Source organism: Tripterygium wilfordii, chromosome 13 (genome assembly GCF_013401445.1).
Source record: "Tripterygium wilfordii isolate XIE 37 chromosome 13, ASM1340144v1, whole genome shotgun sequence".
Classification (NCBI taxonomy): domain Eukaryota; kingdom Viridiplantae; phylum Streptophyta; class Magnoliopsida; order Celastrales; family Celastraceae; genus Tripterygium; species Tripterygium wilfordii.
Genome location: NC_052244.1, coordinates 16,356,437 through 16,372,160, shown reverse-complemented (window position 1 = coordinate 16,372,160; position 15,724 = coordinate 16,356,437). Strand labels below are relative to the sequence as shown.

The window sequence follows — 15,724 nt, the reverse complement described above, 5'->3', positions numbered from 1 at the left end:
TCAAATGCCTTGAGTATTTGCAAGATAAGGGTTTGTTTGAATTGTTTTATGTTTTCGTTTTTCAAAATATTTTCAAATGATTTTAGTTATTTTTATGTTTCCATGTTTTCTAATTAAAATAGACAATCAAACGTGTTTTCTGAATTGTATTATGTTTTCCAAAAAATAAAACACATGGAAAACAACTATATGAAAGAAACTCATATTTTATCTTCTTCTGGTTCTACTAATCAAGCATGATTAACCTAACTGGTTTAAGTAAATGAGGCAAAATTACATCACGTTGATGTAAGCACATGCATATATATACACACACACACATGTTTTGCTCAGAATATGAACAAGATCACGTGTAAACTGCTGAGCTGCTCTGCTGCTAGCCAATCTACCTAGAAATTGACACTTTTTAAGTAGCTTATGGACCTGACTTATGTAAAAGAAAAAAAAAAAAACTAGCTCCTTCATTAGCTATGAAACACACACACACACCCCTCAACCAATACTATTAATACCCACCATGGCACCATGCATATATGTGTATATATATATACAAATACAATGTTAGAAAGTTCCTAATGAAAACCATGTAGAAATTTCAAACTAATGAAACCAAATCCTTGATTTTTTTTAAAAAAAAAACTGTAAATGAAAACCACTACATGGTTTTTGCCTGCATTTGTATTGTACTCCTTGAGACTCTCAAATCTTTGAACTAATTACATGTGCACATGTGTGAATCCTCATTTTGTGCAAAATATATAACTCTATATATATGTATGAATTTCTATCAAATATATGTTGTCTTCTTCATGATTGTCAAAGATAGTAGTTAGGATGATCATCTCTAACTAAAAAACAAACCAAAAACAATGTGTCCAAGGAAATAAGGTATTAATTGTTGTTTTAGGCTCCATTCATGGGAAACACATGCCCACATCATGCATAGTTCATAAAACAAGTCAAAAGTTTTTATCCTTGTTTTGTTGTCATTTTGTGGGCTTCACACATGCATACATACATACATATATATATATCACTGCTTTAAATATAGTCAAGAGAGATATGGCCATGCTAGACAAAATGTCAAGAATGTGCAGTGAGAATTTTATGAGTTCCTCATAATCTGCTTTTTAATTTATTCTTTTTCAAGTGAAATGAGAGAAAAAAGCAAAGGCACACACATTTTTGGGTCAATGTCCTTGATCACCAAAAGTAATTGTATAAAAGGCTATAGTCAAAAGTTTATAAATCAAAAGCTTAAATATATAATTAAGTGGGGGCATGTACTAATACATTAAATTCATAGTTTCAAAAAAAAGGGCAAGTGTGATCTCTTTGATGAGCCCTTCACATGCATGCTTATATATAATGGCATTGGGAATGACATAAACTAATCATAATATGAAACGGGTCAACCTCCTCTACCTTCTTTTTCTTGATTTTAGCATTTTCCCAATTCTACAATCATTTTCCAATAGACACATTATTATATGCTACTCAAAATGGTATGATGACCTAATACCATTATATATTTATTTATTAAATAATTATTTAGGAACAAAAACAAATCCAAAGAGAGAGCAAAGCAGGATACAAAATTGAAATATATGAAACTTAATCATAAATTTCATTTCTTTTAAGAATGTCAAGAAGTTAGGCTCTATGACCCTTGACTCATCCACTAAGGAATAAGAAACAAATAGACATACATAGAACAACGGACTTGTCTTTCTTCTTCTTTTTTTTTTTAAAAAAAGTGATCATAAGCTTTTGTTCCATAAACTCTCAATATTTGTATCGCCGAGCTCTTCCCAAACACCTGATAAATCGTAGAGTATTGATGTAGAGAGTTAAACTTTAGTCTCCGATCAATTGGAATGATTCATTCTCAACTAATTCGATCATCTTTGAGGATTAATCTAACAATATTCATACACATGCTTGTATTAAGTATCATAATGTCCTGATCATGTGATGAACCAAACCAAAAACATACAAAAACAAAAATGTGAATTCTCAAGTGATAACATCACTAAACTCATTCTAATCCAACAAAAGCTTTTTTTGAATCAAAGTTGGTATTATATATGGAAGGATATTAAAGAATAATAAATAACTAAAAGTGGGTTATGCATATGCATTCCTTTGCATGAAAGGGATCCGTGTTTCAACAGTTGAGAAGAGAAAAGGTCGGTCAGTCAAGCCTCTTCTTCTGAAAAGGTGTGAGTTTGTAGTTTAGGGTTTGCAAAAGGTTGGACTTTTGACTAACAACTCTTAACATGGTTTTGATATATAATGGCCAGATTAATATTAGAGTGTATATACAAGCCAATAATAATGATAACGATATGGTGGTAATGCGTATTCTACTCATGCTCTCCTATTATAATTAAATTATCTCCCGAAAACATGAACTAACACATAAAACTTTTATGAATTTACATGACATTAGCTAATATGCCAACCAGATAAATTTATCCAATGTACATCTAAAGGATAAAGAATAGTGACTACGAATCCGTTATAAAAAAATAAAAACAAAAACACTATGTATATGTAGGGGCCTCTTATGTCTCTTTTTTCTTTGAAGTCTTGATACGGTACATTTGTCCTTTTTTGGTAACATCAAAATTTTGCACATTCTCCTAAAACAAATTATACACTCTCTCTCTCTCTTTTTTTATGTTTTAGTGCAAAAAAGTTTCAATCCGGGTTTCGGGGATAAAGATGGGTTAAGGACTTTGACGAGAAAATGATGTCATTTGGGTGGTGATTATATATATTTATATATACGCACACACATACATACATCTATATATATATATATATATATATATATATAACTTTAGAGGGGTTTTTTTTATCAATTATATGAAAAAAAGATGCCTCAATGGGTCCTCTGCTAGACTGCAACCTTTTCAGTCAAGTGGTCAAACACACTCGTGGACTCCCACCTTCACAATCATATGCACATGCCCTCATCTAATAATTTATAAACAATAAGTTCTCAAACACTACAAAGTAATATTGTCAATCAAATATCATCACGATTTCATTCTTCTTTAATCGTTGCTATTGGTTATTAGATCTAGAAATGGTTCTTATGTCCAAAAATGCATTGATTATGTGAAATGAGCGTGATCTTTGTTTATATACTATTCGATTAAGTTGTGTCAATCCGATGTGAGATAAACTTTTTAACATAATTTAATTTTTGCAGATTTTTATTCTCCAAGAAAAATGAAATAGCCGACACAAACCGGAATCTAAGAGGAACCTTTTGAAGAAAACCAATCAGAGACCGCCACGAAATCTAATCTAAGAAGGCCCACCAAAAGTACACGGTGGCACTGTTGCCACGTAATATCTCTGATCATTGTGGGGCCAAAACTGAGTACGTGTCGGGCAGTGAACCTAGGGCCGTACACACAGCTGACATGGCAGACTAAAAAAGGTATATTGTCAAAGAGGTGGACGTGAATCACGGCCTGAATGTACAACAACTGTCAGTCACTGTGACACTGAGGCTTTTCATTGGAGAATGTTTTTCACAGTAAAAAGTAAAAAAAAAACACCGAGGCTTTTCATTGGAGAATGTTCTTACAGTAAAAAGTAAAAAACTACGTACAAAAGTGAAAAGGGTTGGGGTGTGTGGGGTATGGTCAAAGATTCATTACGGACGCTTTGATTTTGGATTGGACGGCTGTGATGTGATTTTGAGTGAAGGTGGACCCATATATCGTCCTTTGTCGTGGACCCACCATATCTCTAACCGACTCCTTAAGTAGAGAGGTAATACGGGCCAAAAGGTCCGTTGGCCAGGAACAGCCCGGCCTGTTTTGGGCCGAGCCGGCACGACCCAATAATAATAAGCTGGATCGGGGTTTTTGGCCCACACGGTCTGGCTAGGATGAGTGATGACTCCCTTTGCCGGGCCTTCACGAGCAGGTTCTCCCGTGGGCCCTAATTGCCAAGCTCCCTTGACCCAGATAACTTCACTTCCTTCGAAAACTGCGGAGTGAAATCTTCTCTTGGAGGGAAGCGAGTGTAGGTCATGGCATCGCCGCCTTAGTGGATCGGGTAAGGACTTGAATTTGCTCGTTTGTAACTTATCCAAAACCGTGTGCACGAGGATATTGCTCCAGTGGGAATGGAACTCAGTACGTTCGGAGTCGATGCCCCCATTGGTACTGATTTTCTGAAGTGTGAAATTTCGAAGCCAAGTAATTTGATAATCAATATGCAGTCCTATAATCTATGCTTTTATTTCTTTTCACTGTACTTAACAAGGATTGCTTAATAGTTTTTGTATTATTGTATGTCTGATGGGAAGTTGACATAAAGGACTTGCGTAGATGGTCCTCTCCTCTGCACAACCACATAGAAGTGTAGGCCAGCTATGTCACCTTCATCATCTTTATGGTCTCTTGCGGTTGAAATAGCTTGGTAGCTAAGTATTGTTATTACTGTCATGTTGTTCTTAATATTAGACAGGCATGTCCATGTATGGTATACAGACGGACCATGCAATATAGCTTGATAGCTACGTAGTGTTATGTTGTTTGTGGTATTAGACTGGCATGTCCCATGTACACTATCCAGACCATTTAATCTTATAAAGCTTATATATTTAGGTTGAATTTGGGGTTTTAGGGTTTGCAGTGTTCAATCATAGGTAGAGATCACAGGGATGAAACAATTATAGCATGTCGTGTAATCTGTTTTTTTTACTAGTCAGCGGTCCTGATTCTCCTTTTTCATTTTGGTTCCATAAGCAAGATGGGATTTATTGGTCTTTCGACATGTATTATGTTTGAAGTATTTCTGCATGCTCTACCTTGTCAACTTGGTTATTGTTGTGTTTAGTTCACGAGGCGGCTGTGATTTTTATTTATGATGTCCATCAATTGTTTCACATAGCTTACCCACTGTCTGCTTGTTGCTTCCTATGGAACAGGAAAGAGATAATTTTGGAACATGGATATTTTGCACAAAAACTCAAATGCTGGCAGCAAAGGCCTTAGTTAACAGAGCAGTCTTTTGGTTGGTAAGTTTGACATTTATAATGTTTTTCTAGGAAGAGGGAAATATTTCTTACTTACAAATGAAACTCATGCCAATTTTCTGCTGAGATTTTCCCGTTCAATCTATCTGTTAGGTAAACGGATTGTTTTCTGCTTATGTAGTAACAATTGCAGATAATAATCGATCTTGTTGCTTTTGACAGTGAAGGTTCTCATCGAATATTCGCTTGCATCTATATAGAATGAACAATCTAAAAGAAAAATTAACACATTAGAGAGATACTTGGGTAATATGGTATTCCACTTATGAAAGCTGATTTCTTCATAAGAGTTCATTGTTTAGCATCCCTGAAGAATCGTATTTGAACACATTAATTCCTCTCACTTTCAAAATAATATAATGAGAGCACTAATACTTGTATCTTCTTTTTCAAGTGAATAGCTCACTGCCAAGAGTAATTGTAGTAGTACACTCGCCCATGACTGTTGTTAGAGCCATCTCTTTTTCATGAATCCTTTCAAGCTCTTGGACAACCATCTCCATCACTGGTCGCCCTCTTCCTAGAAAGCTCATGCATTGGATTGTCAGCCTGATCAAATCCCTGATTCCATTTACAGTGAAGCTTCCATGCAGCCGATAGTCCACAAAGTTGTTTGAAGTCAATTGTAATCGAACCTTCAAAAAATTAAAGGAAGTAATAGATACCAATCATTGATGAATCTCAAAAAAAATTTGCAAACATGTAAGATGGGTACCTTGCATTTCATTTTGTCTACTTTCGTATTTGACGGTAGAACTAAGATGTTAAGAACTTGCTATGGCAAGCAACTCCTCAATTTCTGAACTTAACAGTTCATCATAAAGAGTTCTTTTTTACAACTTGAAAGTATTGAACTAAAACATCAGCAGCGAGTCATGAGAACATCTTGTTACTTTAATTCTTGTCGGCATATAGACTTTTACCTTTGAACACTGGTAAGTTTATCCTAATCTTGTGAAAATCCACCAATTAGTAGTCTTGGAGGAGCATTATCTGCCTACATACCTAACACTCAAATGAGAGAAGGTTCTCCTTAAATAAAACCAAAAAGGCAGAATACATACCCATTGGATGAAACTTTCTTCAGATCCTAATGAGTCGATATGCGTAGCTCTCTGTCCTGTTATTAGCTCCAAAAGAAACACCCCAAAGCTGTAGGCATCACTCACTTCAGTGAAGGTCCCTGATATTCCTACCCTAGACATGTACACAGGACACACATTGAGCCTGGGGAAGCCAATCTTTCCAGGACTAAAACAGAAAGTTACTGGCAGTAATTTAGTTTACTCTGGATCATCGAAAGCATTGGCACGGGACATGTGAGAAGGACCTGCTTCTTCTATCTTTTCTAGGATTTTTGAAATTCCTGCATCTGCAACTTTTGCAATGAAGTTCTCATCGACTAAGACATTGGCTGTTTTGAAGTTCTTGTGTACCAAGGGAGGACTTAGCGCATGCAAATGGCATAAACCTGCAGAAGTTAAAATTGTAACTTTTAAAAAATCTCCTCTTTTCTTCTTTTTTTTTTCCTCTTTTCTGAACTTCATTTATAGGATTCATGCAGGCTATAGAGCTACCTTTAGCCGCTCCCAGAGCTATGGATAACCTCTGTTTGAACTCCAATTTAGTTGATGACTCTTGTCCAGTGTCTGCAGAAGAGTTGACTGAAGTGAAATGCATTTCATAAATGTTGTCAAAACAATTTTGCCAAGTGAGTCATACCATATAGATGATTGCAGATGCTGCCATTAGGTAAATATTCAAAGACCAACATTTGAGATCCACTATCTTGGCAGTAACCTAGAAGGGTAACTAGATTGCGATGACGAATTTCTGACAAATAAAGTACCTGTTTGCCACATAGAACTTTTATCATTTATTCAAGTTGTGAGAAATTTGTGCTGTTAAAGAGTATACTTACTCGAGCATGTGGAGCTTTTTCAAGTGTAAAATTCTACATGTATATTTTAATTTGATAATGTTGGAACTTGGAAAGTTCTCAGAATGAATGAGACCCTATTTATTTGTTTTTAGCATACTGTTAGAGTGTCTCTAAGCCATTCTGTTGAATGAATTTGTCTAAGGAAACTTAGTATGTACACTCATCGACAATAGGATCATAAGTCATAACCTTATAAATACCTCAGCAACAAATTCCTGTCGAGGAGCACCTGGACGCCTTTTTATAGCCACGACAGTGTCACTGAGTAAACCTTTATACACTGAACCAAAACTTCCAAAGCCAATAAGATTGATTTCACTGAATTGCTTTGTAGCTTGTTCCAACTCTTCCATTGTGAACTGCCTTGCTTCAGGTGGTCCAAGTGTAGACTGGTCTGGTGCTGAACTGGGTCCAGCTCCCCCATTCCACTCCACTGTAATATTGTGGAGGGGATTTATGATCATATCCATCATGTGACATTGCATGAATAGAAATAGAAAGTATTGCCTTATTTTCGTCGGCGTTGATATCCTTACCTAGTGCAGATGGGTCTGAAGAACCAGTCTCTGAATTCCTGTTTGATAAGTTTTTACATTGTGATTTGCAGAACCACACAACTCCAATGACCATTGCCACGAATGCAAGCAGCCCTGCAGCACCTCCAGCTATGGTCGCATACTTTGACATATGGTAAAGCTTTTGTGTCCCCTTCAACAAACTTGAACATTGAACCTGTCAATAACTAAAGACAGTCATCCATCTCTGGTTAAGTATATGTCAAGAATTTGAACAAGATTGCCACTACCTTTGAAGAACTGCAGATCCAAGTGCTTGTTCTGATGGGTATATGCACTTGTTTACAGTCTCATTTCGGGAAGCGATAAGGCCGATATTGAGTATCCACTTGGGAAATAGAGACTTGACAGAGATCAATGCTGCTAAAATCTAAATAAGGTATCAGAAGACAACTCATTTGCTTTTTAGAGTACCCCCACTTTGTTGTCTGATGTTCACCGTCACACCCAAGTGACCCTAGAAATGCCCTGTCACTGAAGAACAAACTGACTCTATGAAAACAAACTACTTTCATTTGGCTTTACAGGAAAGAAGGTGAATTTGGAGACAAACAGAATAACTCAAGCAGTCAAGCAGAAGATATTACCCTGTCTTGTACTGCTGATGAATCCATGTTGGCTCAAATCCTGCATTGGTTGTCAAGACCAAGTGTGTTTGCTTCACAATTAACTTCCTCGGACAGAAGGCAAAGTGCTCTGGATGTATGTAAAAAAACTTCCACGTGGACATGTTTTGAACTTATACTGAGACCATCTTTCAAGCTTAGTAGCATCTCTTTGTGGAATCTCTAGTCTATCTATAACCTAAAAAAAAATCAAAGCCCATGTGGGAAGTTGTTACCAACTGTAAATATTATCATTTTTACTATAAAGATGGGGACACTTATGAAAAAAAAAACTCCTCCTCCCGTGCATAATGCTCTCACAATGGGCGGAGGAAAGTGTCTTTAGTAGGAGATATAATTACGGAAGGGGGATCAAAAGAAATGTTGTTATCATCTCTCAATTCCAAGTCCTTTTTGCCCTTTGTCATCTGATCTGGAAAGAAGAGAGGACATTCCCATTTTAGTACGGTGAGACAGGACTCTTCCTAAGATGGGGTCATGACTACGAAGCCAACACAGGACATCAAAAAGTAAGACTCTCCAGTTTCCATGGCTACATGCTGCTGTTTAGGTATGAATTTTAGCTGTTTTGGGAAAATGGGTAATTGAATGTTCCTCACCATTTGCCTGTTTTTTTTTTTTTTTTTTTTTGTATATTATCATTTCTTTTGCTTGTGGTTGTTGAGCTGTGACTATGATCAAGGGTGGGGAAGGTTATTGAGCTGTACTGTACTACCCCTCCCCCCCCCCCTCATTTATTTAGCTTGTCTGTTTGTTTCCCGGTATTGCAGTGCTTTGTTTGCTGGAAAGTAGTGTAAGATTGATGGAAAGGTGATTGTCATGTTATGCAGCTCTGTATGGTGCTTGAATACAAGAAAGTAAGAAACCCTTGTCAGAGGTTAAAGACTAGAGAGAGAGAGAGGAAGATTTCTTAAACAAGAATGTTGTTTGGTTCTGTTGTCTCAGGCTGACAGCAAGCAAGCAAGTGGTGCTGTTTTTGCATGGCCTGACTGTAAAAAGACTTGTTTCTATATTTCTTGGTTTGAAGACTAACATACAATTCTGGGATATTTAGCACTTATTAGTGTTATTTGTTCTTATTTGAACATGTGCATGTGTAGCCTTTTGGGCATTTGGAATTGATTTGAGAGTCTTGTGGCCATGGAAAGGTGTTCATGGTAAGGTTTCATTCATCTGATCTGTGCATGTATGTATGCCTGGATTGAAAATGAGAGTTTGTGAAGGGGGACCATGTTGTTTGTTTGTGTTTTTTTCTTCCCTCTCTCTGTCTAACAATGATGAGCCAAATAATGAGCTCTTGCATCATTGTCACCTCTTATTCAATGTCAAAAAACTAATCTTTGATTAACTTGGGTAAGTTTTAAAAGTGAACATTACCCCTTTTCTTGTTCAAAATTGTTTATCCAATCATGGCTTTATCTCATGATCAGTGTGGACGTTCATATATTAGGAATCCATAAAAGGTGATAAGAGATTGATGTTAATTGACCTTATTTGTTCCCATATATTCAACATAAAATGCACAATTTTTGGCTCACCCATTGGGATTTAGTCCAATTTATCGTCATGTCATGTGAGAAACTTTTATTCATGAGGGCCTAAGAAAACGAGTTTATGTCAATATCAAATATCCAAAGGAAAAATTACCAATGAGTCTGTGCAACATCCTACCCCACACATGTTAGATGCTGAAAGTGGGCTTTACGGTACTTGGACAATGGTCTAGTCCAGCTAATAGGGCCCATATGCCCTAGTATGGTCTCGCTGACTCGCCCCAAGCAGTGGGATTGGGATGACGGCCCATGATCACATGGTTCCTTGAGTGAAGAGGACTGCATGAAACTGAAGGGGTGCTAAACCTAAGCCCATGGAAGTTACGGGGTTTCTTCCCAATTATGATAAATTATTGGGGCTCTGTGTAAAACACTAAAAATATTGAAAGAGAAAAAGAACATCTTCTCCTAGAAAATAAAGTGAAAGCATAGATCAAAACTCGGAGATCTAGGGTTTATCAGTTAGGGCCAGTAATTTCGAGGGGTTTGTACTCCGATCTGAAGAAATTTAGCTTCATTGCGAACTCTCCTGAGTTACAAACTCAGTCTCGGCCATGTACAGTGGGTCAAGCGATGGCGAGAGCCACGAGGCCATCCCGCAGAGGAAGATGCCGCCGGCTTCATCCATGCTTTGGGTCAGAAATCTCCGTCGTTACATAGGAAACGGTGCCGGCCTCGGATCAGAAGCCCTAATGGGTTTGCATTCTCTCATCTTAATCTTGTTTTGTTATTAATTTATTCGCTAATTATAATTTTCATATCGTGTTTGTTAATTTTGGAAATGTAGTTCCGTGATGTTAGGATTTGCTTGTATAGATTAATGTATGTTTATGGAGGCGACGGTATAGATAATGTACATGGGAAAATGCTATTTATTTCCTTTTATACGTTACTTTCTGTGCTCTGCGTGGCTTTTAGTTGCAGCTTGCTTGATTTGTTTCCTTGAACTGTTATATAGCTGAACAAGTGTAGTCGCTTCTGGAACTTGATTGTTTTCATGAAGATAAAAAATATAACTTACTTGAACAATTTAAATTTAGGTTTACATTAATCTGAAACCGTGGATTTAAGGGCATGAGATGAAATGGACCTGATACATACTGCTGCCTCTTACTTAACTTCAGATTTTAGACTTGAGATGGAGAAGATAATAAAACTTTGACTAAATCCTTCATTGACTGGTGATATTTCGAATCTCCCTGGTTGTTGAGTGATAAGCTTGGATTCACTTCACTTGTTGATATATTCTTGTATGAACATACATCATGATGATAAATTTACTTGTTGAAAATTGGAATTGAAATGTGTAATTCTCTCTTGACTTACATCTAACCAAGTGTATTGTTTTGTTTCTCCTTTATAGAGCTCGAGACAAAAAGAATCTTGCTTGATATATTTAAAGACAAACAACAAAAAAATGCAGAGGGGGGCACAATACCAACTTTCTACAAGAAGGCATGTGCTTTCATTGATTACCCGAGCACTTCACTTTTAAATGAGATACACATGTATACTGTTCTTACAATGGAGCATGTTTTGTCATACTTCAAAAAATTTCCATTGGTTTTCCTGAATTTTATTCTTGTCATCAGTTTGATTCTTGACAGTTTGTTTTGTGGTAGATCCCCCATATCATGCATGTGAATTTAATTTCTTTTACTTATTGAAATTTCTATTGGTTCAGAAACCTGAAGAAGGATCCATTAGCCAGCGGGTTCAGAAGCTGGCAAAATATCGATTTCTAAAGGTTTGATCGCGCTTCTCCCTAGTTTATGGTTTTCTGTAAGTTTTGGATTGCCCTAGCATTTTTTAAACTCTTTCATTGGTGACATTTTAAGTTTTTTTTTTTGCAGAAGCAATCAGATCTTTTACTAAATGCCGATGATCTAGATGCAATGTGGGTTTGCTTGAGGGAAAATTGTGTGATTGATGACACCACTGGTGCAGAAAAGGTCCATAAATCTTCCCCTGCCATATGACTGTGCTTTATCAATTATCACACTTAAAATTGTTGCATCCCCCATCTTATAAATTGTATTCCCTAGAAACATTTGAAACTGATCATTCATGATCTTGTTGCTGAATGGTTTTACCTCTCCTTTTAATTAGGGACTTTATTCTCTCAAGAAGTTCAGGGCTTGCTCTTGCTGCCAGTTACTTTGTTTTGCCATTATTGGCTATACGGCCTTTGTAATTGTTGAGTAATTTATTATATTCTACTAGTTTTATTGATATATTATCCAAATTTTCGTGTTCAGATGAATTATGAAGATTTCTGTCACATTGCCTCTGTATGTGCGGAGCAGATAGGCCCCAAATGTCGACGCTTTTTCAGCCCATCCAATTTCATGAAGTTTGAGAAAGATGAGCAAGGAAGAATTGCCATCCTTCCCTTTTACCTTTACGTGATGCGTACAGTGAGTCTTGCTATCTTAACTCTTAAGCTTAATTATTCTTTACAGGATTCTCTCTCTTGCCTTTGAGGGAAGCAAAATATGTATATGTCTAGTTCTATTTTCATAGTTTATCTTCATGATTGCTTTGCACTGTCCATTGTTCAGGTTTCACTTACACAGGCCAGAATTGACATGAGTGAACTTGACGAGGATTCTGATGGTCTTCTTCAGCCTCATGTATGTCTTAAGATATTCAAAATGAAACTTCTGATGTTTCTTCTGTCATATGATTGCTAAATTGACTGCTGGCTGGATACTATATTGTTTTATCTCCTTTTCGATAGGAAATGGAGGCCTACATACGAGGTCTTATCCCTAATTTGGCGCAGCTACGGGATATGCCTGCGGCTTTTGTTCAAATGTATTGCCGCATAGCTGCACACAAATTCTTCTTCTTTTGTGATCCTCATAGACGAGGTTTGTTTTTCTATTTGTTTAGTTTTTGTTAGTAATTTTATTTTGTTCGTCACTCTCAGTTGTTCACAGTGGTTAACAAGTTTTTGTCTACAGGGAAAGCCTGTATCAAAAAGGTGCTTCTAAGTAATTGTCTTCAGGAACTAATGGAACTCCACCAGGTAGAGATACATTTAAAACTTGATATCTGCTACTAAACGGTCGTTGTTACAAGATGTTACGCATAGTTTCTTTATGTGAGAGTGAAATCTCTTACCAATGCTCCATTACTTATTATTATTTTTCCTGACGTTTTCCTATTAGGAAAGCGAGGAAGAAATCACCGACAATGAGCAAGCTGAAAATTGGTTTTCTTTGACATCTGCACAACGCATTTGTGGTGAGTACGAAAAATATTTTTAAGTTCTTGGCTTGTTCCGAGAGCCGTGATTTGTGGTGCATGTACCTGTTGATTCTAAATTGTGATCTTAAGCTTATCAAAATGTTTAGTGTCTGTTAAAAACTTAAAATAGATCGCAGAAGTTCATAATAGGATACATTGCTTGCCTGATCTACCACTTTTTCCCTGTAGATATGTTTCTTGCCCTTGACAAGGATATGAATGGAACATTAAGCAAGCAGGAGCTTCGAGAGTATGCAGATGGGACACTAACTGAAATTTTCATCGAAAGGGGTTAGACTTAACATGTTCTTCACTTGTGCTTTGCATTTTCTCTGGTTATTCTTAATAGAAATGATAATGATCATGCCCTTTTACCTGTTGCACGTTTTCTTTGAGTTTTCATCTGTTCATTCTCTACATTGTTTTGCTTTTCATTAGTATTTGATGAGCATGTCCGGCGGGGCAAAACTAGTGCTGGAAATGCTCGGGAGATGGACTTTGAAAGTTTTCTGGACTTTGTACTGGCCCTAGAAAACAAAGACACTCCAGAAGGATTAACATACTTATTTCGTTGTCTCGATCTTCATGGACGGGGATATCTTATAACAGCTGACATCCACACTCTTTTCAGGTTAATATTTTCTCATATTCAAATTGAGTTGATTTGACTTATGGACATTTTTAGCGGAAGTGAAGAAGGGGAGCATCCAAAAGATGAGATGCTACCTGATACAATCTTCCTACAGAAATCTCTGTAGTTTCCTACTTGTAATACTGAGCATGTTCTGCAAGTCTCATATATACAGAGACATGAATCCAATTAGTATAGTCCTCTTCGATCTTTCGGAGACACGGTCCTGCTTGCACATTTTTGTTATGTTCTTTTTCTCTCTCTTAATTTTGGTCTGCTAGTAATTACTCTTTTTATCAAAATTTGTGAAACAGAGATGTACACCAGAAATGGGTTGAAGGCGGGAATTACGAATTGTGTATCGAGGATGTAAGGGATGAAATATGGGATATGGTGAAGCCAGCCGACCCGCTAAGAGTTACTCTTGCTGATCTGCTTTCCTGTAAACAGGGTGGCACCGTTGCCAGCATGCTTATAGATGTGCGTGGTTTCTGGGCCCATGACAACAGAGAAAATCTTCTCCAAGAAGAGGAAGAACCAGAAGAAGAATGACAATTGCATGTGTACTGTGTAGCTGGTAGTTGTCTAGTACCAACACATTACCAATTCAAACATGTATTCTTCTTGACGTTTGGCTACAGGCGAACATGTGGCCTAGCGTTTAAATTGCACCTCTGCAGAGGTGCAATTCAGATGTAACATGTTCAAACTTGGAAAACAGTCTTTACGCGGGAAGGCATCTCAACTATGAGAGCTTTGTGCATTAGAATTTACATTATATATGAATTAGGGGTGACAAAACTTTTTCCAATTCAAATTACCTAATTTGTTCGACCCGAATTAAACTAAGTTTGAACATATGTTATATGTTCAAAATCTGGGTTCAAACATAAAAATTTTATCTGATTTAAAACTGTGTATGAGTTCAAACACATAAATCTTATCCGATTTACTTGTTTAGACTCTAATCCGGTTTAGGTAATTATCAGATTTACTTGTCTGAATTTAAATCAATTCAGGTTTGGTCAATTAAATACGTTCGAAATCCAGTATGAATTAGGGTTCAGATATGTAAATATTTCGTAAACATGTGTTGTCCAATCCAAAACCGACCCTTAAATATTTTTTGCCACCCCTAATATGAACACAATAAAATGTTCTGTCATGAATGCAGTATTTATTTATCACTGCTATGACTAAAAAAGAAATAAATGAACAACATTAGAAAAGCTTTGAATCATGTGAGAGAGAAGGGTAATCAATTATTATTTTATTTTGGAAATTTGAATTAACGCTCACTAAGCTAAGTTCAACAACTTTTGCCACTAATTTTTGAAATGCTGACAAAAATTTAATGACACCTAGGAATGGAGGTTTTTATAAAAAATACTCCATATAAGTAGGCCACACAGTTTATTACACATTAATTCAATAAAACCGTGGGGCCTACTTCCATTATTTTATGAAAATCTCCATTTCCACGTGTCATTTAAAATTAATGTCACCCTGACCCAATCGTGCGGCCAATCATGTTTAATTATATTCTCCCATTGAGTATTTAACGTTTTGGGTTTTTTTGAAAAAGAAAAATATTAACCATGGCTATTGGGCTTTCATGTCAAAGCCCAACTGCCCTAACTGGCCCACCTGAGACCAAAGCACTGTTTTTTTACCATAACTTTATTTAATTATTTTTCGCAGACAAACATTTTGTGGAATTAAGAGAAAGTTGTACTTGCTGTAAGAGTTGGATCCAGGAACCATGACGTCATGTCTTTTGGAGACCTAATCAGATTAAGATCGGACGGTAGGAATTGCAGAGCTTACTGTACATGAAATAGAGAGCACTACCGTAGAGAGAATCTAACAGCTTCTTCTTACATAAAACATGTGTTGAGAATGTCCATCAAAAGAGTGGAGGCAGGCACATCCTTCGGGTGGGACCCACTCTCCGACAGTGATGATGATAATTACTGGATGCTGTAATTTCGAATATTTTAGGGGTACAAAATGAAAAAAGGAAAAATAAAATGTTAGTGCTACTATGTATCTTTTATTTAACTTTTAACCCACAAAACTT

General features: G+C 36.6%; 2 protein-coding genes, 1 long non-coding RNA gene and 1 other non-coding gene across 5 annotated transcripts; 3 read left to right on the top strand and 1 right to left on the bottom strand.

Annotated features, from left to right (window-relative positions):
• The first annotated feature begins 4,013 nt into the window (after nt 1-4,013).
• LOC120012859 lies at nt 4,014-9,450 on the top strand. Of its 2 annotated transcripts, XR_005471285.1 has the most exons (6): nt 4,014-4,080; nt 4,958-5,047; nt 7,615-7,697; nt 7,871-7,961; nt 8,110-8,758; nt 8,979-9,450. It is a non-coding gene; the product is annotated as an uncharacterized LOC120012859 (long non-coding RNA). The 2 variants fall into 2 exon arrangements; XR_005471284.1 differs by having other exon boundaries at nt 8,110-9,450.
• Nucleotides 5,455-7,772, bottom strand: LOC120012852 (probable serine/threonine-protein kinase PBL15). Its single transcript, XM_038864391.1, has 7 exons — nt 7,544-7,772; nt 7,208-7,440; nt 6,788-6,914; nt 6,643-6,714; nt 6,353-6,536; nt 6,130-6,262; nt 5,455-5,700 (listed from the first exon to the last, which is right to left on the bottom strand). Exons 1-7 carry the CDS (start codon nt 7,692-7,694, stop codon nt 5,455-5,457), a joined length of 1,146 nt encoding a protein of 381 aa, XP_038720319.1. The 5' UTR covers nt 7,695-7,772.
• A 725-nt stretch (nt 9,451-10,175) lies between the features above and the next one.
• Nucleotides 10,176-14,484, top strand: LOC120012848 (probable serine/threonine-protein phosphatase 2A regulatory subunit B'' subunit TON2). The gene is made up of 12 exons (XM_038864387.1): nt 10,176-10,457; nt 11,125-11,216; nt 11,446-11,508; nt 11,615-11,713; nt 12,020-12,178; nt 12,323-12,394; nt 12,502-12,634; nt 12,728-12,792; nt 12,935-13,010; nt 13,203-13,304; nt 13,452-13,644; nt 13,959-14,484. Exons 1-12 carry the CDS (start codon nt 10,316-10,318, stop codon nt 14,194-14,196), a joined length of 1,434 nt encoding a protein of 477 aa, XP_038720315.1. The 5' UTR covers nt 10,176-10,315; the 3' UTR covers nt 14,197-14,484.
• LOC120014005 lies at nt 13,712-13,827 on the top strand. Its single transcript, XR_005471536.1, has one exon. It is a non-coding gene; the product is annotated as a small nucleolar RNA snoR104 (small nucleolar RNA).
• Nucleotides 14,485-15,724: the final 1,240 nt, after the last annotated feature.

Coding starts and splice junctions, on each gene's coding strand:
- LOC120012852 (XM_038864391.1), bottom strand. CDS start 7,694: ATGTCAAAGTATGCGACCATAGCTGGAGGTGCTGCAGGGCTGCTTGCA. Junction 7,441..7,543: donor TTCAGACCCATCTGCACTAG/GTAAGGATATCA, acceptor ACAATATTACAG/TGGAGTGGAATGGGGGAGCT. Junction 6,915..7,207: donor GACAGGAATTTGTTGCTGAG/GTATTTATAAGG, acceptor TGTGGCAAACAG/GTACTTTATTTGTCAGAAAT.
- LOC120012848 (XM_038864387.1), top strand. CDS start 10,316: ATGTACAGTGGGTCAAGCGATGGCGAGAGCCACGAGGCCATCCCGCAG. Junction 11,509..11,614: donor CAAAATATCGATTTCTAAAG/GTTTGATCGCGC, acceptor TTTTTTTTGCAG/AAGCAATCAGATCTTTTACT. Junction 12,793..12,934: donor AACTAATGGAACTCCACCAG/GTAGAGATACAT, acceptor TTTTCCTATTAG/GAAAGCGAGGAAGAAATCAC.